Source organism: Amblyomma maculatum, chromosome 1 (genome assembly GCF_055883805.1).
Source record: "Amblyomma maculatum isolate TAMU_Amacu chromosome 1, ASM5588380v1, whole genome shotgun sequence".
In the NCBI taxonomy this organism is placed as follows: Eukaryota; Metazoa; Arthropoda; class Arachnida; order Ixodida; family Ixodidae; genus Amblyomma; species Amblyomma maculatum.
The window spans coordinates 410999554-411021226 of NC_139344.1; the positions used below are offsets into that span (position 1 = coordinate 410999554).

The 21673-nt window shown below is 44.5% G+C and overlaps 1 protein-coding gene and 1 pseudogene across 2 annotated transcripts in view; one reads left to right on the plus strand and one right to left on the minus strand.

The window, feature by feature from the left end:
* The window catches only part of LOC146208927 (uncharacterized), a 261822-nt gene extending 258047 nt beyond the window's left edge, over nt 1–3775 (plus strand). Inside the window, exon 5 of the mRNA XM_084579534.1 lies at nt 3624–3775. Coding sequence (XP_084435660.1) covers nt 3624–3775 — 152 coding nt within the window. The remainder of the gene's footprint in view (nt 1–3623) is intronic.
* A 6908-nt stretch (nt 3776–10683) lies between these two features.
* LOC146208931 (multidrug resistance protein mrp-7-like) overlaps nt 10684–21673 on the minus strand; it is a 30777-nt pseudogene continuing 19787 nt past the window's right edge. The window contains exons 8-9 of the transcript XR_014700833.1: nt 14052–14246; nt 10684–11289 (exon numbers count right to left, since the gene is read on the minus strand). The product of XR_014700833.1 is annotated as a multidrug resistance protein mrp-7-like (transcript). The remainder of the gene's footprint in view (nt 11290–14051; nt 14247–21673) is intronic.

The window sequence follows — 21673 nt, forward strand, 5'->3', positions numbered from 1 at the left end:
GCCATTTTGCAACGTAGTTGCATTTAGACACTCTATTTTAGAGAGTGCTGTGCGATGTCAGTGCACGTTAAAGAACCCCAGGTGGTCGAAATTTCCGCAGTCCTGCACTACGGCGCCTCTCATAGCCCGAGTTGCTTTGGGACGTTAAACCCCACAAACCAAACCAAATCTTTTTTAGAAAACGCGCTGCGTTTTTTTTTTCAGATCTGGTACAGAGTCATTTTTGATTATCCCAGGTCTTTGCACTTGCCCGATATGGCACAGGTCGAATGAAAAGTAATTAATAATCGTGGTCCACGTCTGGGCAGAGGCAAACGGTGTAACACTCGCAGCTAGAGTATTCACGGGTGTAGCTGCGCGTCTGGGCATCCGTTGCCAATATCAATTAGGAGGACATTGTACCTAACATAATATTTGTACCATGGTTACGTAGACTCGGACGCGGCGGTTCCTTAGAAAACATATTTGAAACATTAATTGGTGCTCTAATATATATTTCTCCTTCGCAAACGCTGAGCAAAGCTACGAAGAAGAAATAAAGCATTTCATGACCGTGAAATTTCACATTACAACGAGCCGCAAAGTGGATAAGCGCATTGGAAGAAGACAAAGGGAGTGGTGTGCGCGCGCAGAGCCAAAGAGGACTGACTGCTGACATGGTGCCTCTGACATAACGTTTTTCGCGAAGGGCTTCAGCGTATCAAGATTATGCAACACAGAAGTTTCTGTTAAAAGCTGTGATAGACGCGCTGTAAGGTATTGTCAAGTTCATTGCCTTATTGATGGACATCATTTGCGTAACAATATTCAATAAACAGGAAAGTAAAATTAATTAATCAACTGTTTGCTGCTTAGCTTTACGGTAGAGCCTTTGTCAAAAGTTTAGAGCCCAGACGGCTTGATTTTAAGCCGTATATTATGACTTCCTTAGCAATCGTGGAAGTACTAACCATTGGAGAGGGTAGGAAGAAAAATCTTCTTGCCTTCAGAAAGTTTAGAAACATGGGAATGCGCTACGAGCCACATAGTATAGCTCAGAAATAGACCGCCGGGCTCGAAAGGTTTGACAAAGGCTGTATATTACATTGTGAAATCGAAAGTCGTCAACAGCGAAAGTGAACATTCGATATTTCTTAATCGACATTAGAGTTTTAAATGCCGAATGTCTACAGTATGCTTTTATAGCACGCTGCTTTGACTTTCCTGCAGTAGACAATGCAAAAACGTAATCCCTGCGCGCTATATTGCGACGGGAAATACGTATAAGGTTTCTAAGTCACAGAGACCGTTAAGAGCGTTTCTATTTCAGTTAAGTGGCGCTATTTTGTCTATGTGTACCATCTGAAATAGAACATGAAGAGCATTCAAACTGTATTTTTCGCTTCCAATATTATGAATTATAATCTCACTCAGACATTTTATGCATTGAACTCGCCATAAAATATTGCAAGGCTTCAATTTTTCAATATATTATTGTACTCTAAAAGTAACACATGGAAAGAAGATTACTTATTTTATGTAATTGCCATCTTTTTATTGCATCTTAGAGTACAGTCACACAATTGATCATAACAGACCGCATCGGTGTGCTTTCGCGGCTTTGCAATGAAAAATCTATATTTTATGATTTCAGCGATGAAGCATACGACTAATCAAAATATATTAAAAGACTGATTTGTTTTATTATTATCATGATTAACAATAACACGTCGTGATTTATTCGTTCGGAAATAAATTAAAGTCTGACCTTAAGGAAGTGAAATTCATGTACTTTCAGATAGAGTATGCGCCTGTTTCAAATTGCCGTTAAATACTCAGGAGGCGAGAAATAAATTCATAAACGGAAGACGCTCGAGTCATTTCGCAAAGAAATTCTATTCGGCCATCAAGTCTCCGTGAAGCCAAGCTTGAAGATGAAACCAATATTAACATATTAGCTCATGCAAGCACACAGGCTTGCTGACATGAAAACATTGCGCAGAAAAGCACTCACTCATTGCTATTTCGCTCTGTCCTAGTTATTCCTATGAAATATAGACAATAATTTACTATTTAAATAATTACGTTGCAGTGAACCCCTAAGCTCAAGATACGTTTATAATTGGGCCAATCTCAATCATGATTAGCCAGTGTTCAATACATCGGGTGCTCAGCTAATGGTGACCAAGATTATAACAAAATGCTGCAGGCAAGACCACACTCTTTTGAGCAGTCCTCGAATCGCTTCACTGGACTCGCACACTTTGTCTTCTTAAATGTTTCATTAGATTTACCTGAGATATCTAATTATTAAAACAGGCGCCTCTAAATGGAGACTTTTTAACTGCGAGTAAATTTTATGGCCGTCTATGTTCCCAAACTACTTTAGTGATTTCTAAACGGCACAGTGACCAACGTGTGCATAAGTCTGAAATGGTAGATTTTTCTTCGTTCGCTATCATGTTGAGACGACTAGTGAGCGAACTCTTGTTTGCATAAGAAATTAAAATTATGAATTTTGTAAAACAGTCGGCTTGCACTCGGTGTACTTACAGATCCCAAGAAAACAGTTGGCACTGTATAAAAAATATATTGTTACAAGCTCTACACAAAAGCTAAATTTGTGGTGAGGAGCATAGGTTCCTTACTACCTAAGTCAAAAGCTTATTTCGATATGTGATCAAAAATATCAACTTGTCCAAGTAAAATAGAAGTACATCATGGCTTCTAGCGAGACCTACTCGTAGAGCCTTTTTGTGGCCTAAATATCAGGACAATATAATAGCGATAACAGGGATCCCTCCCTCATCTAATTCTTCATTCAGACTGCAATTAGATGACATAGCTACAAAACAATGTTTTTAAATGCTTGAAGAACTAGCTGATAAAATGTTCAAGATAAGTAAAAGCCAATAGCATTACTCTAATAAAATCTAGATGTCTAGATTTATAAATCACAGCAGCAGCCAAGAAACTGAGGGAAGCCTACAGGAAAACGCGGAAAAAAAAAATTTTTTTAGCTATGTTTTAGCAATTATCTTTACGGGTAATTTCCGTTAAGAACCTTGTCAGATTTGTCGTTGCCACCTGGCTGTCAATAAAGAATGAACTTCGCTGCTTTCGCGGATACAGATTTCAAAAACCACCAGCGTGTCAGTCATGCCGTGGGCACAATCCTGCAGGAGAAATCAAAATCCTAAAAAAAAAAAAGGCGTGGACATCATTTTTCATTGGTAACCCAGGCGCATACAAGTTTCGCGGCGCGGCAGGTGTACGGCTGTATTTTTGATCTACTTCATAAATTTTGAATGCACACTGTTCGCGAACAATGAGAGGGGTAATATTTTCCATATGCTAATAAATGAGCCCTTATTTAAGAAATATTTAAACGAAATGCTCTTCCGTGAACCTTGATAAATGCACTACGCTGAAATTGTTCCTTGTTACTGCTGAATATACAAACCTGGTATTATAAAACTTCAATTGCCACTGTGTTGCTAGTTTAAGCGCACTAAGAAAAATGGGCCTCTTAAGTAGTTACTAGCGCTGCAAATTAAACAACCATTATATTTTCTTCGTTCCTTCTCCCTTCCTGCCTTCCTTGCTTCCTTTTCGCCTTCTTTCTATTCTTTGTTCCTTAACAGGCCGCACCGAATGCCATCTGTACGTGCGAAACGCAAAGCTTGCTGATGATCAACAAAGAGAATGTGAAAAAGTATATGACAAATTTTGCCAAGAGAAGCACGAAATCTCCAACAGCGCCTGCGAAACCTATAGGGCGACCATACGGGCATAGACTCGACTGATTGCAGGGACTGAGAACTTCCCCGAATAAAATATCTGCGGTGCACGCCACAATGGGTTCGTCGGCTCTTTTTTTTTTTTTTTTTTTTTTTTTTGTAACTGCCTACTCAGGAACGCCAGCTTTTCAAAATCAGGCATTGTGAAGCCATATAGAGGACTGCCCATAAACACCAGAGCCCCACTACGCAAGGCGAGCTGACAAAACAAGTGAGAAGCATTAACACGAAGGTCTCTACTGGTCTCTTTTACACGGCAAAACCTCCAAATTACCTCCCCTCCCGCGTGCAGCTTGAAGTAGCCTTATTAAAGGGGTTATGAAGTGCCTAAAATGAGGTAAAGCAAATCGGTCGAGAGATAGGTACTCCCTTACAAGTCAATTAATCGCAAGAATTTTTCAGCTAGCTTCATTAACACCGGAGATATCGGTACTCCCTCACAAGGCAATTAATCGCAAGAATTTTTCAGCTAGCTTCATTAACACCGGAGATATCGGTACTCCCTCACAAGGCAATTAATCGCAAGAATTTTTCAGCTAGCTTCATTAACACCGGAGATATCGGTACTCCCTCACAAGGCAATTAATCGCAAGAATTTTTCAGCTAGCTTCATCAACGCCGAAGATGTCGGCGATTAAAAATGGCGCTCTTCTCTCCCCCCTCAGCTCAACACTCGGAAACACCAGAGAAAAATTAAGAAAACAGCTCGGGAGCTCCATCCCGCCCACGAAGCCTCATCGGGTGACTCTCGGTTCTCAGACTTCCGGTTGTCGCGCCTGTTTTTGCGAGTGTCGCCCACGCATTCATCGGTCTCTGTCTTTCCCGTCCCGTCTGCGTTTGCATAGCTTTCAACCTTGTCTCGTGTCTTCCTCGGTCGCCGGTGTCTTCAGTTTCTTGACCTTTCAGAACTGTGTGCGACAGCAGCCTGAACAACTCGGGTCGTTCGTGAACGTATGTCTGCAGGTGGGCCGGCTGCTGTCCATACACACCTGCGGCCGCTGCGGAAGCGCACTTTTCTTCATATTCCTGTACCATTCAGCGCAAATTAGCGTGCACTCCTGCCGAGTATGGCTTTCTACAAGACACCTTTCTTCCCTCGCACTTCCGAGGTCATTCTCCGGTGTCCGTAGCTTTGGTACCGTCTTCTGCCGTTTGACCAGCAGCGGCCGGTCTCCTCGCGGAGTTGACGCGATAACATCGGCTCTGCATAGATGCTGGCAGACGAGCGTGCGAATTGCACACGTGCAAACATGTCGTCATTTTACGGCAGGAGCGCTTTCATGACAGTCGGTGAGAGACATCTCTTGTGGTGCATAACGAATGGAATGTATACACGTATCATCGGAGAGAGCACGGACTGATGATCGCTACAAAGTTTGGATATGGGATTGCAGGTGAGGACGAAGTGTTCATCCGCGGATCTGAAGAATTGAGATTAACAAAAAAGATAGTGTGGTGTTGTTGTTATGTTTTTTTTTTTTGAAGTCCTATCACACATCGTTTAGAAAATGCCAATGCGTACCGTGCACGCGTGTTTTTTTCACACGTGCACGCATCGTCCAAGCCAAAATCGACACCGCAAAACATCAGCAATGCAGCTCGGCACATGCAGTTCGGCAGCGCAGGTTGTCGCCGACTTCCGCAGCTACATGCAAGAATCTCGCACAGGAGCATTCGAGCGGCTACGCAGCGAAGCAGGCGATTCCAAAACGTCGTCCGCTGTGGCTTTGATGCAAAAGAAACAAGACCTAGTAACGACCAGGGAGCAGCGCACGACCGGATTGACGCCGGCCGCAGCGCTTGAGGACGGCATCTCTGCAGTAACCTGGCGACATCCGGTGTTGCACTTAAGCGATGCGAATTTGTGTCCTTTCGCGATAAAGCCGAGGCCAGACCTTTTCTGACGCACGTTCTATTTAATTATCAACACGCTGTACGAATGGTCGATGCTGCAAAGACGAGACGGGACTACAGTACGCTGTTGCTGCGCCGTCAGTCGGTACACGAAGGCTGAGGCTGCCTATTTTATCCGCTGTTCCTGAAATATGATCTGAATCAGAAGTATACAATTGGTACGGTGTTGAATCGGACTAACTCGTGCTATTTTTGTACTCCGGCGCCGACGTGCACTTACACTCAGATGCCACCACCTTCTCGGTTAACATCGCGAACATTCTCGGTTAACATTGCTTGGAGTTGGAGGCCAAGAATTCGGATGGTGTTGACCGTTGGCACGGGAAGGTTAATAATAGTGAGGCGGATATCTGGAAATATGGGGGGTTTCCGGGTGCCGGGATAACGCACAAAGAAGAGTTCAGATTTTGCTGCTGAGCACTTAAGTCATTTGTCCAACAAATAGTCTTCAACTGCTTTGATCGCAGCCTAGATAGTCTCTTCGATGTGTCCGTCACTGCCGCCAATCACCCAGAGGGTGACTTCATCCGCGTAAATGAAGGCCCTCGTGGCAGGCGAGCCGAGCCGGAAGGCCCATCATAGTGATGTTGAAAAGTAGAAGAGAGAGAACGGAGCTCTGTGGCGTGCTCGTGTTGCGCAGGGAAATATTATCGAGGGAGTGGGGACCGGCAACGAGCGTGGCAGTGCAATCAGTTAGGAAAGCACGGATATAGTTGTATAGAGTTTCGCTCGCCGGCAGATTGTGGAGGTTGGACAGAATAGCAGTGTGTTGAATTTTGTCGAAAGCTTTAGCGATGTCGAGGCCCAGGATGAACTGAGTGTGTCGAGTCTTGTGGCCCAGAAGTTCATGCTTGCGTTGGAGAATAACATCACACGTGGATAGATGGGGCCGAAAGCCAATCGTGCACGGCGGGAAGAGATCGCGATCCTCTATGTATGTCAAGAGCCGCGCCAATATAACGTGCTCCATGGCCTTACCCCGCAGTACGCGAGTGAGATCGGACAGAGCTTGTCGAGGCCCGGGGACTTACCTGCCTTGATAATTAGAATGATTTTTGCATGTTTCCATTCTTTTGGGAGAACGCCGGACTCCCAGTATTGCTGCATGTAGGATGTGAGTGCATGAATAGAGCGGTCGTCGAGGTACAGTTAATCTTGTCATTCATTGATGTGGTTTGGGCCGGCTGCCGAGCTCGGACGTAACGTAGCTAGCGCATTCCGCACCTCTACCGCTGTGATCGGGGCACTGAGAGAAAGGTTGCCGGTTGTCGGGACCCCAATAGTCTGGGACCAGAATACTACAAGGCAAGGGAACGACTTTCGTGCTGGATTGGAGGTCAGCAGCTACACTCGGCGTGAATGGCGCATGCTAGTTGTGCCGTTTGGGGTTTGGGGCGGCGAAAGATGGCGTGCGATAGTGGTCAGTGCTAAAGCCCCTCGATAGACGACGCTAAAGCCCCTTCTTTTATTCAATGCGCGGCTGTGGCCTGCCACGCTTCCTCCTCCCCCGTCATCGTCGCGCGTTCACTAGTTCGTTTAGTTAGTTTAGTTCGGTTAGTGCCGTTATGGCGGACAATTTCTGCGCACAGAATCTGATCACGCACCTCATGACCCAAGGAAAGCTTTCGCTTAATGCTAACCTAGGCTCGCCATTTCAAATTCATGAAAGAGGGGAGAAGGTACGCGCAAGCATGTGTCACGTTTCACATAATTGGATTGTTAGCTGATCCTCAGGCACATATACCACGTGCGCACCTACCTCCAGATAGGCGTGGGCAGTTGAGACGGCGCTTGTGACTGGGGGTATTACGGCTTCTATTCGCTAGCTTTGTTGTTTATTACAACAGCGCTAATCGGATTTTGCTGCGGACAAAAATGCGAACATAATGGTGGAAAAGTAGAATTAAATTCGGCCCATTGTCGTCAGAAATGAGATCTTTTTTCATCATCATCATCATCATCATCATCATCATCATCATCATCATCAGCCTGACTATACCCCCCGCAGGGCGAAGGCCCCTCCCATATTTCTCCAATTAACCCGGTTCTGTGCTAGCTGCATCCACTTGACCCCTTCGAACTTCTTTGACCTCATCCGCCCACCTAACTTTCTGCCGCCCCCTGCTACGCTTTCCTTCCCTTGGAATCCAGTTTGTTGCCCTAAACGACCATCGGTTATCCTCTCTTCGCACTGCATGTCCGGCCCATGCCCATGCCCATTTCTTCGTCTTAATTTCCACTAGAATGTCAGTAACTTCAGTTATTTCTCTGACCCACTCTGCACGCTTTCTATCTCTTAATGTTACCCCTACCATTTTCCGCTCCATCCATAGGCCACTGCATTGTCCTCAACTTAAGTAGAACTCTCTTAGTTAGCCTCCACATTTCAGCCCCATAGGTGAGTACAGGTAAGATGCAACTGCTATATATTTCCTCTTGAGCGATACCGGTAAGCTGCTAGTCAAATCTGCGAGTGCTTACCAAATGCGTTCCATCCTAATCTTATTCTTCTTGTTATTTCCTTTTCATGGTCCGGATCTGCGGTTACTACCTGTCGTAAGTAGACATATTCGCCTACTACTTCCAGTACATTGCTACCTAACGTAAACTGCTGTTCCTTCCCTAGGAACACCTTAGTCTTCTGCATATTGATTTTTAAGCCTACGTTTTTACTTTTCCTGTCTAGGTTATCAATAATTATTTGAAGTTCGTCCCCCGAGTTACTTAGCAAGGCAATGCCTAAGAGAACTTCTTGTTGGGCAAATCATCAGCATCAGCAAATCGCAAATTACTGAGGTATTCTCCATCTGCCCTGATCCGTAACTGCTCTCATTCCATGTCTCTGAATACTTCCTCTAAGCAAGCTGTGAATAGTTCTGGGGAGATCGTGTCTCCTTGCCTAACACCTTTCTTTATGGAATTTTTTTTTCACTTTCTTTATGCAGAACTATGGTTGCTGTGCAGCCACTATATATATATATATATATATATATATATATATATATATATATATATATATATATATATATATATATATATATAATCTTCCAGCACTTTCACGTACGGCTCGTCTACCCCCTCATTTCGCAATGCCTGCATCACCGCCAAGGTTTCAACTGAGTCAAATGCTTTTTCGTAATCAACGAATTCTATGTATAAGGGCTGGTTACATTCCGAGCATTTTTCTATAACCTGGTTGATGGTATGGATATGATCGATAGTAGAGTACCGTTTCCGAAAACCTGCTTGATCCTTTGCTTGATTGCAGCCTAAGGTTGTCCTGATCCTATTAGCGTATACATTAGTAAATACCTTATACGTAACAGAGAGTAAGCTGATTGGTCTGTAATTTTTATGTCCTTAGAGCCCCCTTTCTTATGAATGAGGATAATGTTTGCATTCTTCCATGGTTCCGGTACCGTCGATGACACCAGGCACTGCGTATACAGGGTAGTCAGTTTTTCTAGCACAATATCCCCCCCATCCTTCAACAAATCTGTAGTTATCTGATCCCCTCCAGCTGATTTCAGCCTTTTGCATAGTTTTTAATGCTTTATTGACCTCGTCGTTCGTCAGCGGTGGAACGTCTGACTGTTTTCCCTACCACCAATCTCATTACGGTCCAGACTACTTTGGCTACTGTAGAGATCTGTATAGGTTTGGTTTTGGTTTTGTGGGATTTAACGTCCCAAAGCAACTCAGGCTATGAGAGGCGCCGTAGTGGAGGGCTCCGGAAATTTCGACCACCTGGGGTTCTTTAACGTGCACTGACATCGCACAGCACACGAGTGCCTTGCTTTTCGCCTTCAGCGGAAAGCGGCTGCCGAGGCCAAGATTTGATCCCGCATCCTTGGGAAGAGTAGTCGAGCGCCCTAACAACTGCGCCACCCCGGCGGGACGTAGAGATCTGTATAGAACTCCTCGGCTACTTTGACTATCTTGTCCATTACCGTGCTGGCGTTGCCCGCCTTGTCCCTTATCGCACACATTTGGTTTGTGCCTATGCCCAATTTCTTATTTACTGTTTTAAGGCTTCCCCCGTTCTTTACAGCATGCTCAATTTTCTCCATGTTATACTTCCTTATATCGGCCACCTTGCGCTTATTGATTAGCTTTGATATCTCGGACAATTCAACCTGATCTGTTTGGTTGAAAGCTTCCAAAAGAAAGCTCCAAATCATACCGAATCAAAATCGATAGCCAAAGTATTGGCATCAATTTTCAGTCTTCCGGGCATCGAAACGGGAGAACCCGGACACAAACAAGATGTATCGAGATGAGGTTTGTGCCCTCTGAGCCCTCGTACAAATAACATGTGTCATATAAGGAGTATGTCCATACATCACCCTTTGGCCGTCTGGACCTAATAATTTTTACTTCGTCTTAATTCGGTTCAACTTCGTGTCCAACATAGTATCTTTAGCGTGGCCAATTCATTACCGACCTCCTAAGTTAAGTTGATCACCCCCCAAACCTAGCCCATCAGACCGCTGTATCACAGGTCTGATTATCACCGCAGTAACCTCCTTCGCAGCCTCTGGGGACCGAATGTCGCGGTTTAATTGGTATAATGAAATAAAAACGGGATGCTATGTACTATATCAAGGTGTTCAAACCCAGAACCATTTAATGAGAACGTTGCAAGTTTTAGCCATTTGAAATTTCATTCATGTGCGCATTTTTCTCCTGTGGGGACTTTCATACCACATCCGGACTCGGACCACAATCATTTGCATGCTACACGGATCAAGAGGCTGCACTGAAAGATTTATCAGCATATGGCCTATGACCTCTCCAGAGGTGCCGCAGATCGCAAGTCGTCACTATCCTCCAAGAAGAGGAAACAGCGTACTTTCATCCGCCCACCTGGCAATAGGCACTGCAGTGCACCAAGAGCGTGTGAGTAATTTAGTGCTTGCGCTCCATCTAATAAGACTTTGGTAGTTGTTATCTATAAGATTTAATTTTCCGCTGCCCGAGCATGCACTTAAACTTGTTGCTCATGCAAGAAGCCATGAAGCCGTCGTAAAGGAACGATGATTATCCTTGGTAGTAATGCGACATTCGACCCAGGGCCTACGTTTCAGCCTCCTGAAATTATAGCTGTTCAGGTTTCTTTATTGCTTCAGGCACCACGTTTGCCGCGACATTGTTTTTCTAACGACCGCTGAGTGTGTCTCTTCTTTTGCTGCCGCCAGCTTCTTTTTTTCTCTCTTTAGGGGCAGAAGCCAACCGAATGAACAGTCCCCCGCGGATGTCTTCGTTTGTTTCTTCAGTATCATCGCCAGTCCGTCACAAGTGCACTTTTTGTTCGGGAAGACACCTACCATGAAGGTTTTTTTAGCTCACTCTGTTTGTTGCGGTATCTTCGTTTTACAATGTCAGAACTCATGAACACTATTTTTCTTTAAATTACCTGTGAACTTTAAATAGTCATTGTGAAACACTTTTGCTGCTTTGAAACAACTCAACATATTTCAAATCTGCGTCGATGCCAGCGCCGTGCACAATTCTGCGAAATACGGAGCGTGAATCTGCCAGCAGATCTGTCACACTGCCGTGCTCCAGCACCCGACCATCGCCCATGACCACCACTCTGAAATGAAACAGGAAAAGAACTTTGATTCGTACATACAAAACATGATCAGTCTGATGCACTCGACCTATGTGAGTGCGTGCGCGCGCGCTTGTGTGTGAGTGAGGCCGGGGAGGGGGGAGGGATGAGAGAGAGAAAGAAACTCCTTGTGTGGGCTCCTGCTCCGCACAAAGCTGTGACTATTATCTCAGCACGAAACGTCGCAAATAATGTGCCCCGATTCGTGTCTACTTCAACTATGCCAAACTGGTCGAACTGTAAAGGCCGATATTTTTCAAAAGAAAAGCGAAACATTCTTGCGAATTGAAATAAAAAAATGTGTATAGAAGTCATATCAAGTACTACCTACCGGTATTTTTTCTTTCTGCCTGCTTAAACAATCAGGTGGTATCAGCTGATTAATATCTGAAACGTCGCTTTAAACATCAAGGAAAGTTGGTTAGCTCTACAAAATAGTCCGACTCCGGTGTTTTCGACGAGGTAACCATAGCGTAGCCCTTGTCGGAATTCAACACTCCCTCTTTCACGGGTAGCTCTTTTCTTTCCCCTTCTGGCCTCCTTCCCCCAAAGCGGTTGCGGAGATGGCGAGGGTGAGAGAAGTGCCGTAGCGCTCCGGACGGCCCTTTCTTTCCCCTCCCCTCTCACCTCTGGGGACAGCATCTGCATACTCGGATAGACGACGCCGCGATACCGGAGTACGCTGATGATGCTGCTGGGAGGAAGACGAAGAACGGTGGGAGCTCCCAATAAACAGCCTGGCCCGCTGGCTGTGTCACGGTGTGTCGTTCTTCACTGTCATGGCTGTAGCCTGAGCTAGCGGCGATGTGTTTGGCTATTAGAGCAGAGCCCGAGCCCCGTTTCAATCCTCACACCCTTTATACTGGGCAAAGATGAAAGCGAGTAAAGTAGAAGAATATTAGATGAGGCCGTGCTCTGTACGTCCGAATCCACCACGATTACAGTACTTTCACCGGCATCCGGTTAAAACTGACAAATGTGCAACATCTATGACGCCCACATCAGAGCGTTTTCGTAGTCGCTAGATCGGATATAAGCTGATGCGCGGCAGCCAACGAACTCAAATGGCCGGTTCTCAGCCCCCATTTATGCTTTTCTCAGTACCAGCATCAAAGCAAACTTTCGTAATGAGCAGCGCTGCAGGGGTGAATTTGGTACCATTTAATTTAGTCGCGGATGAGAGAACTGTAATCGCCGTGCATTTATGATCACGTATTTTGCTGTCACCGTTTTTTTTTTTAATTCTCGGAGTTTTATTGCAGCAGAATAATGGAATAAAAAGTTCCACGATGCAGCTACCTCGTTAGAAACAATCCGGGTTAAACCATTTTCATGATACATAACTTTTCCATTCACACCTTAGAATTTACGGCGATATTTGAAAAGCTCGTTAGCTACTGCCGACAATTTAGTCAAGTTGCCGGAACAAATGGATACCAGTGCGTACATTACGTGACATGTAGCAACCGTTACTTGATTTCAGCTTGGAGGGACGCTAAGGTATTGTTTCTTGTCATGGTTCCTCTCAGCTGGGAAGCCCTGTATATATACCAGTGCGTACATTACGTGACATGTAGCAACCGTTACTTGATTTCAGCTTGGAGGGACGCTAAGGTATTGTTTCTTGTCATGGTTCCTCTCAGCGGGGAAGCCCTGTATATATATTTTTTCAAGAGGCACCTTTCATAACCTTCTACAGATAACAGTTGAAGAAAGTAGGCAATTCTTTAAAATAATTTCTATTGACGCTTCGGCTGGAGTTCGGGCTTTGTCAAGTCTTGACAAAGTCAAGTCTTCCCGAAGCCCGGGTTTTGTATCTTATGCTTGGCAGACAGAAAAACCTTGCCTTATGTAAGCCACAATGGGATAAACCTCATTGTGTAATGCTTGAGAAGCAGCGTCCTATGCTTGCCTTTACGCATCTCCAGCCGCAGTATACGCCGTCTTTCTAGTGAGCGAATAGTGCGACGGCCACTATGTGATGCCAGTAGAAAAATCCCCCCGAGGTTCTTACACCCTTGCTAAGATCATAAGATAGCAAGACAAGCATTGGTTAGGTTTTGCTGCATCAGTGGGTAAGAGCAGATGGGGGGGGGGGGGGGGGATAGAGAGAGAGAGAGAAACTGGCACTGCCATTTTCTAAGTCTACACGCCGCCTCTAGATCGTGAAGAGAGACACTTTCTCACAAGCACCTAAGTATCAAAGAGAATGAAATTTTGTGGGGACGAAGACGTCTTCCACTGCAAAGATGCCGACATTTTGACACAATTCTGTACATAGAGCTCAATACAAGATTATAGACATGCATAATATAAAACACCTTGTTCCCCCTCAGTGAGAATTTGTGCAATAAGCTTGTCAGCGCCGTGAAGACAATCTCCTAGAGGCTCCTCCAACAAGCGAGTTTGGAAGGTATTGTTGATCAGCGTCGGATCTCTTAAGTAATTGCCGTCAACAAGGTATATTTTCCTATTTTCGTTACTGAAAAGCACTAGCCGACCACGCAGTCTTATTGTAATGTGCACCAGAGAAAATAGCACGTCCAATTACTTTATGTGGCTAAGGCTTTGCCAGAAACTTCCGATGTAGATTGGATTCGGGGAAAACTACGTTTGGACCTACCTTAGAAATTATGAAACTACGTTATTTTTATTCCGCATTAGGTTATTTGTTATCGGCATGCTTGAAGTGAAGATTCATACCAGATACATTTGCTTCCATTCTCTTGTCATAGTCCACTCACCTGTCATAGTCGAGTATTGTTTCTATGCGATGAGCTATTGTGATGACGGTGCAGTGAGCAAAGCTCTCTTTCAGAGTGGCCTGCACCTTCTGCTCCGTGTCTGCGTCCATCTGCGATGTGGCCTCGTCCAGAACCAGGATCTTCGTAGCTCTCAGAAGTGCGCGAGCGAGGGCCAGCAGCTGACACTGGCCGGCGCTGTGTGGTCATTAAAATAATAATGATTCAGACACTGCCACGTAATACGTAGAAGCATCCACCGCGATGACGCCGGCTGTTTCTTGAAAAGAAGTTTCTTGAATATAGATTTCGGCTGTCTAAAAATACCTTAATGAAATGTATAACAAAACTAATATCCATTCCAAGGAATTTGGCGTTTCTAGTGCGCAGGTTGTCAATGAAGGTTCGCAGAAAGACACTGTTCTTCTCAGGTTTCCCCGAGGGAAGGAGGTATGTAAGGCGCTCTGAGAGGCATGTTGCACTCGGCGTCTGGATCCGACACCGCATACTGATAAATGCTTTAGACCGTTTTCGCGGCGATGAGGAAAATAGCCTCGAACTCTGAGCGCGTGCGACCACTCCTCCTATCTGGTATGTGGAGACGCGGTGGTATCCGAAAGCGCGCGCGCAGTGCAGTTTTTCCACACACAATGTCCTGAGTAGCCGAAAAACGTCGACGGTACTCCGTTCATACAATAGCAGGCGATCAGCGCACTATATTTACTGTTTATTATATTTTGTGTACTATTATAGATACCCTATACACCGTGCTTCTTTGTTTTTATCCCCTTTTTTTCCGCCCTCTCTTTGTCCTCCCTGTTAGTTTCATTTCCTCCGGCCGCATCTCAGATGCAAACAAGTGCCGCAGTAAGTAAAATGTTTTTTTTTTTTACTTTGTTGTTCGAATTAAAAGGAAAATAACAACGGAAGACTGATAATTACCTTAAGATAAAAATATTACTAGCGATTGTATGCAGGCGTTTCCCTGTGAGCCTTTCCATTTCGAACTTTTAATCAGGCAAGCACGGGCGACCACTAAATTTCAGGCACCAACAGCCTGAAGTTTCTTGTAGCCTTGGTAGCATTTCTTGCGAGTTGCGAACGTTTTGTTGCTAGGAAGGTACAAGAGGAACTGAAATGATATTACTTGTGGCAAAAAACATTTACGATATTTTATCTGCTGAAAAAAAGCCACCAGAAATTTATCAAGGTATGAAAGACCATGCATGTCCCGCTTGAACACAACTGTTTCTAATTTAATAGTTGTCAACTTATTCAACGAAACAGAGTTAAAATATTTGTTTAAACACGAATTCCGCAAGCTTTCACACCCAGTAATGAATATGAATGTGGTCATAAAAATAACAACTCTTCCTTAATATAAGCAAACTTTGTGAAAACTATGGGTTATAAAAAATTGTTCGTAGAAGCAATTAAATTTTGCTTTGGTCATCATGTGTCATTATATCCATAAAGATCAACTGATCATTTTCTGTTCAATCTCTTCGAACGTCAGCACGACAGCAAAATCTGACGAATTCAGGTAGAGGCCAGTCACAGAAATTCCAGAAGAGAAGGTGCAGCCGTCGACGACCGTCATCGCGACTCGCCGCGCGCACTGGCAAACCGGTGCCTGAGCCATGGAGTCAGTGCTGAAATCCGCTCGCGAAATAGACTATGCTACAGACTCTTCAACGTAGCGGCTTTGTTACGAAACATCATTGACCTTGGGCAGTATAAATGATTATAAAATGGATACTGTATTCATATAGAATACAACCCCAATAAAGTTGCAAAAATTCTACTCAGCAGCCGCTCAAGCAGTAAATAGAATATATTCATCATAGTTGCTTCAACGAATGTAGCGCGATTAGCATTGTAGCGAAATATCTCATGAAACGTCTGCATTTGCTTGCTCTCACTGTTCAGACTGTTAAAGGGACACTAAAGACACCCAAATATACTATCACAATATAATAAACGGCTAATAAAATTTAATAAAGCAATAATAATCTAATAAAATAATAAAATGACGATACCAGAACACTTATGTTGGACTTACCAGCCAAGAGCGAACAAGCAGTTTCTTCCGTATACATCCCAACATTCAAAGACAGTAAAAAGAGGTGTTGCGAAGGCTGCATTGACGTCGGCTCTCAACAAATCATGCCACCACCATGTTAAAAAAAAGTTTTCTAAGCCAGACTGAGAAGCTTCTGGAGGCAGGGTATCCTGAGTATTCGCTGTGTAGCATAATAGAAAGCATTGCCCTGCCGATCAAGTGGAGTATTCGAAAAGGAAACCTTACTCAAAGAGATAAGTGGTCAGTGGTACCATATACGCATGGCTTCACCCATAATCTAATGAAGATTGGTCAAAGACATGGCGTCCGGGGTATCCCAACGGCACCAAACAGAGCTAAAGGGATGTGTGTGCAGGTTAACAACCAGGACTTAACTCTGAATGCAGAACGTCACACCGGACTAGGTACTCTAAGTGTATTCAGGGGGTTGTTTATGAGATTGCCTTGCATTGTGGAAAGAAATATATTGCACAGACAGGAAGATGTCTCAATGACAGGATTAGAGAGCACGCTTTGGCAATATAGGGCAAGTCTGGTACTAATCTCGCGGTGCACTGCAGACTGCATTGGTTGTAGAGACCAAAAATGTCCGACTGACCTTCACAATGTTAAGCTGATGAAAAGGATGAAGTATAAGTTAGAAAGGAAAATTTATGAAGCATATGCAATCTGTGACTTGGGAGACCAATGTGTCAGTATGCCTTCAGTGGTTTTGTTGAAGAAGGAATTAGAATTTCTGCGCAAACCGGCAGGATGTTAAAGACAAGGAAGAAGTTGGCTGCAGACGTGAAGTGAGGGGAGAAGATGTGCGGTTTCTTGTCAATATAGTCAGTGCAGCGTTGTCCTTGTGATTGTGTGTGCTTCCTATGCTTTGTGTTGTTCCCTGCTCTGCTGCTGTCTTCCAAGAGATAATAAACGCATTTCATGACATTGTTGCCACATATTCGGCAGCCAAAAATCAAATTACTGCTGAGATATAGTAATAAGAAGCTGAGGTTTTTTTTTGTTTGTTTGTTTCCACCGGTCGAATTCAACCTGTTTTCTCCTACTACGTAGTAGGGCAGAATGACGCACACTATGACGCAGCAGGGGCCTCCATGATTGCTGACGAGCCAGCACGGCCTGCGGCGTCAACCGGTTAGCATCCCTCAAGGGAAAACAAGCCAACAGCGTACTCGAAATCGACCATTGGCTCACAGTAAGTGACGGCCACAGCCGAAATAAATAAAACGATAAGGAGAGTAATTTACCGAGCAATGGGCCTTTAAACGAAGAAAAAAATACATAGAGCTCTTGTAATGCATAATATTTTACGTGTTTCTCAAGCCTTCGCGCTCCTTCTTGCACTGTGTATAACCAAACCGAGCCCTCGGTCATCGCACCGCTTCCCGAAATGTTTACATACAAATAAGATTAGGTTAACACCAAAATAGTGGCATCACTGCTGCGCTTGCCAGTTTTGAAGCTTCGTCGCACTTTTTTCTTTTAAGGTTTGTGCTACAGTTCTGTATTCAGCGAACATTACGTCCACGGTAGCAGAGCATGACCGAAGAGCCGGCGCTCCTAAATGTTCCAGCGCTGTGAAATTCCACATGTTAAAATGGTTCCAGTGCACAATATTGTGCGCATAGGCATCCAGAACATTATTTGCAAGGCGTGAGAGCAGGCAGCATGCTCCGACGGTCAAGAAGCTGTAATTTGTATCGGGTAGCAATGGCCTGTGCACCTCGAAACATGCAGTTTGCAGCCGTGACGTAATATGCACAAATGTTTCCCAACGTCCTACAAATCGTGCTTGGCACTCTGAAACCCCTACGCGACAAGCTCTACTTGATGAGCACCGTAATGCTACGGCCAAATTGATACCGGGAATGATGTCGAATGGCACCGTAGTAACGGAAACGTGTGACATCATCTCTGTGTTTGTGAGCTTTTACACGACACTGTTCAGTGACATTTCTGCTACTTCTAATTCGGATCTACTAGCTAACTTTAAAGCTCTTAAAACACCTTTATCAGATGAAGACTGTGCTCTTATCAATGGTCATTTCACGTTGGAAGAAATAGAAAACGCAATTGACCAATTACTCCTCTCTAAAACACCTGGCCCTGATGGCATATCATGCGAGTTTTACAAAACTTTTAAACCTTTGCTGAGCCCTGTCTTGCTGCAGAACTTCGCTTCAAGTTTTGATGTGGGGGTCCTTCCTCAGTCCTTTACTAGGAGTCACACAGTCTTAATTCCAATAAGTACGGATAAAGAAAAATTGCTCTCAGTGGATGGCTACAGGCCAATCACGTTGGCAAATGTAGACTACAAAATTTTTGCGAAAGTACTATCAAATCGTTTACATTATGCCATGACGGTTCTCATTGGCCCTCATCAGACGTGTGGCTTGAGGGGACGCTCCATACAAAATAAGATACATATTGCACGTACAATTATCGAATCTTGCTCTGGCTCTTATGAGCAGCTTGCTCTACTCCAGATTGACCTTGCGAAGGCATTTGATTGTGTCCGGAATTCGTTTCTATTTTCTCTTCACGAGCGTGCAAATGTTGGATCAGCTGTACTGAAAAGGGTGCAACTTTGTTACGACAACTGTTCCACTCGCTTGATTGTTAACGGTCACCTCTCAGAGCCTGCGCCAATTGGATCATCCGTGAAGCAGGGCTGTCCTATGTCACCGCTACTCTTTGCCCTCTACCTGGAGCCCCTTTGTTTGAGTGTACTGCAAAACCACAGTATCCATGATTATGTCGTCTTCAGTAATGAAGTCAAAATGCTTGCGTACGCCGACGATTCGGCGTTTTTCTCCACAGACAAACCCAGCATTGACAAAATTATAACCACCATTGAGCAGTTTGGCATTGCATCTGGCGCTCAAATGAATAAGTCTAAAAGTTCGGGTCTGTGGTTCGGTTCATGGGGAGCAATGCCGACTCATTATGCTGGAATTGAATGGTCTCGAGTTCCCCCTAAATACCTTGGAGTTCCCCTTCATGTTTTCAAGTTTAGTGGCATTACTGGAAAGAGCGGGTCACGGCACTCAAAAGCTATGCTCAGACTTTTGTCCCGCACCGCCTATCAATTTTTGGCCCAGCATAGGCATGTAACATGTTTCTGGCTACAAAACTTTATTATGTTTTACAGGTACTCCGTTGCACGAGACATTACATCCACAGTTTTCACCGAACGTTTGCGACGTTCATATGGTCGTCCAGTTTTGAGCCTATGCGGCGCGATAACTTATTCAGGCCTGTTTCTGCTGGCGGACTAGGTTTGACACATCTCTATGTCAGACAGTCAGTTGCTCGTTTCTTCTTTTTCCGTAATAGCTCCCATCCAATTACCAGAGCATCCCTGCAAACTAACCTAGTGAACCTTCTTCCAAACTTAGTGGTATCTTCCAATTTTACCGATCGGCGCTTATTATTTGATTTTATGAAAGAAAGTAAAGTGCGTTTTCTGGCAGTTCGCTTCTCTTATAAGTACTTATTCTCTGTTTCACGGAAACATTTATACCAAGATTTGATATCTATGTTGTTCTTGCCTCCCTTATATCGTTCACTCTATTCCATTTATATGGGGCAAGATGTGTTAAAAAGGGTGCGTAAAATGCCGATCTTGCCTTCTTTTAAAACGTTTTTCTTTACACTTCACGCCGAGGTTTTGCCTGTTAAAGTGTGGCTTCAGAAAAAATATATTTTCATTTCTTCTGTTAATTGCCGGTTATGTGATACACCTGAAACCATCGAACACTGTTTTATTGCCTGAAAAGATGCAATATTATTTTGGGACGTTCTGCAAACAACATTGAAGAAAGGCTTTATTTTAAATTCCCACAGTGTGCGTTACTTGATAACAACCGAGCATTGCCACGAACCCTTTGACATGATTTTCCTCTTCGGACTGCGCAGCCTGTGGAAAACGCGTGTGTTGGACCGGAATGCTGAACCTCTAGTCTCTCCTGCTACTCATTTTGGCCAGATGGTACACCAGCTTTCAGACGCTTACGAAGATAATGACTATCAACCGGACTGGCTGCCATCGTTGATGTATTGTCTTTCCTTGCCACCGTTTTAGTGAAGTTGTGCTAAGTCGTATTCTAGTTGTGTGGTGTTGTGTTGTATGTTCCAATTGGACTTTTCGCCTACAGGCTGATTACTCTGTAAATATAGTTTTTAACTCTACGCTGAATTTAAAAGCATGTAATAAATACCATGCTGAAAAAAAAAAAAAAGTCTCGGCGTGGCAAAGCGGTTAGCGCGGAACGTTACGAAGCAAGCAGTAGTGAGTTCGAGTCCCACTGGTGGTGTCGCTTTTTTCTTTTTTTTTTGTGTGTGTGTTGCTTCGTTATTTCTTACTTTATATCCGAGTCCCTTTTTTCGCCGGGCGACCAGCGCAATAGGCAAGGATGCAATAGAGGAACAATGGCATTTGGAATATGATCGCCGCTCCCCTTGGTATGAGTGGCAAGTATGACCCTTTTGTTTACGATGCCTGCAAATAGCACGTTGAAGCTCTTGTTGCCACAGTATGGTTGTCACATGTACCATGGTTTAGTGAGCAATTGAATGATAATAATGTTTTCCTTCGGCACTAAGCACATGTATGCCTTTTGTGGCGTACGTAGCTGCAGTCGAGCGGTCAGGTCAGGGTCAATGGGAGCTCGCAGTCGAAGCGGCGACGGCGGCGATATGTTTGCTCAGAATTGTGAACGAAGGAGCGTGTCGGCGGCAGCGGATTTCGCTCGCTCGCGCCTCCGAATGCTCAAAAGTGAGCGAGCCAGGCGCATCTGCTTCTCCAATCTCGTATTTCAGGCGCCGCTTGTCCAAAACGAAACTATCCGACCACGCACGAAGTGTCTGAGCCGGAACATAACCGAAACTGAAATGAACGACTGCGGCGCCTCCAAGTACATTTTTGTATTTGCCTTACAACGTTTCTGTTGTCGTTTTGCCGTTGTTTATGTATAATAAAAGCATGTCATCATATTCAAAACAAAGCATACTACCGCATTCAAACGGGCAACGTAATTCGCATTTGTCACCCTCCGGAATCTCTAGCGCGTCACGTGATTTACAGTTGCGAGTCTCGGCCGTGTTGGCTGTGGCGGCGATACCTGTATTTCTGTTCTTCGTCTTTACTACCTCATAACAGCTCTGTTTTCAGTGAGAGTGATTTTTTTTTTTTTTGGGGGGGGGGGGGAATCAGGAATTGGCATTCTATCGATGCAATACCCCTTCATTTTTCTCTTTTGTGCCTCATTAAGGCAGCCCTTCTCTAGAAATCATTCAAGGATAAAACGTACACCGAAAACTGCCCTGCATTGCCTGCTTCAACGCCCTTCCGGCCAATTGTAGGTAACCGCCTCTTTGTGCCACATAGCAGCCACACATTAATTTTAATCAGGCTTGTACTTCTCGCCCAACCCGATCAAGCGCTTCAGTTACAGCCGCTTCTGTCCGATTTCGTTCACTCAGGTACTTTCAGAACGCGAAAATGTGAAAGCGAAAGCTCAGGAATGCCCATGTGCGC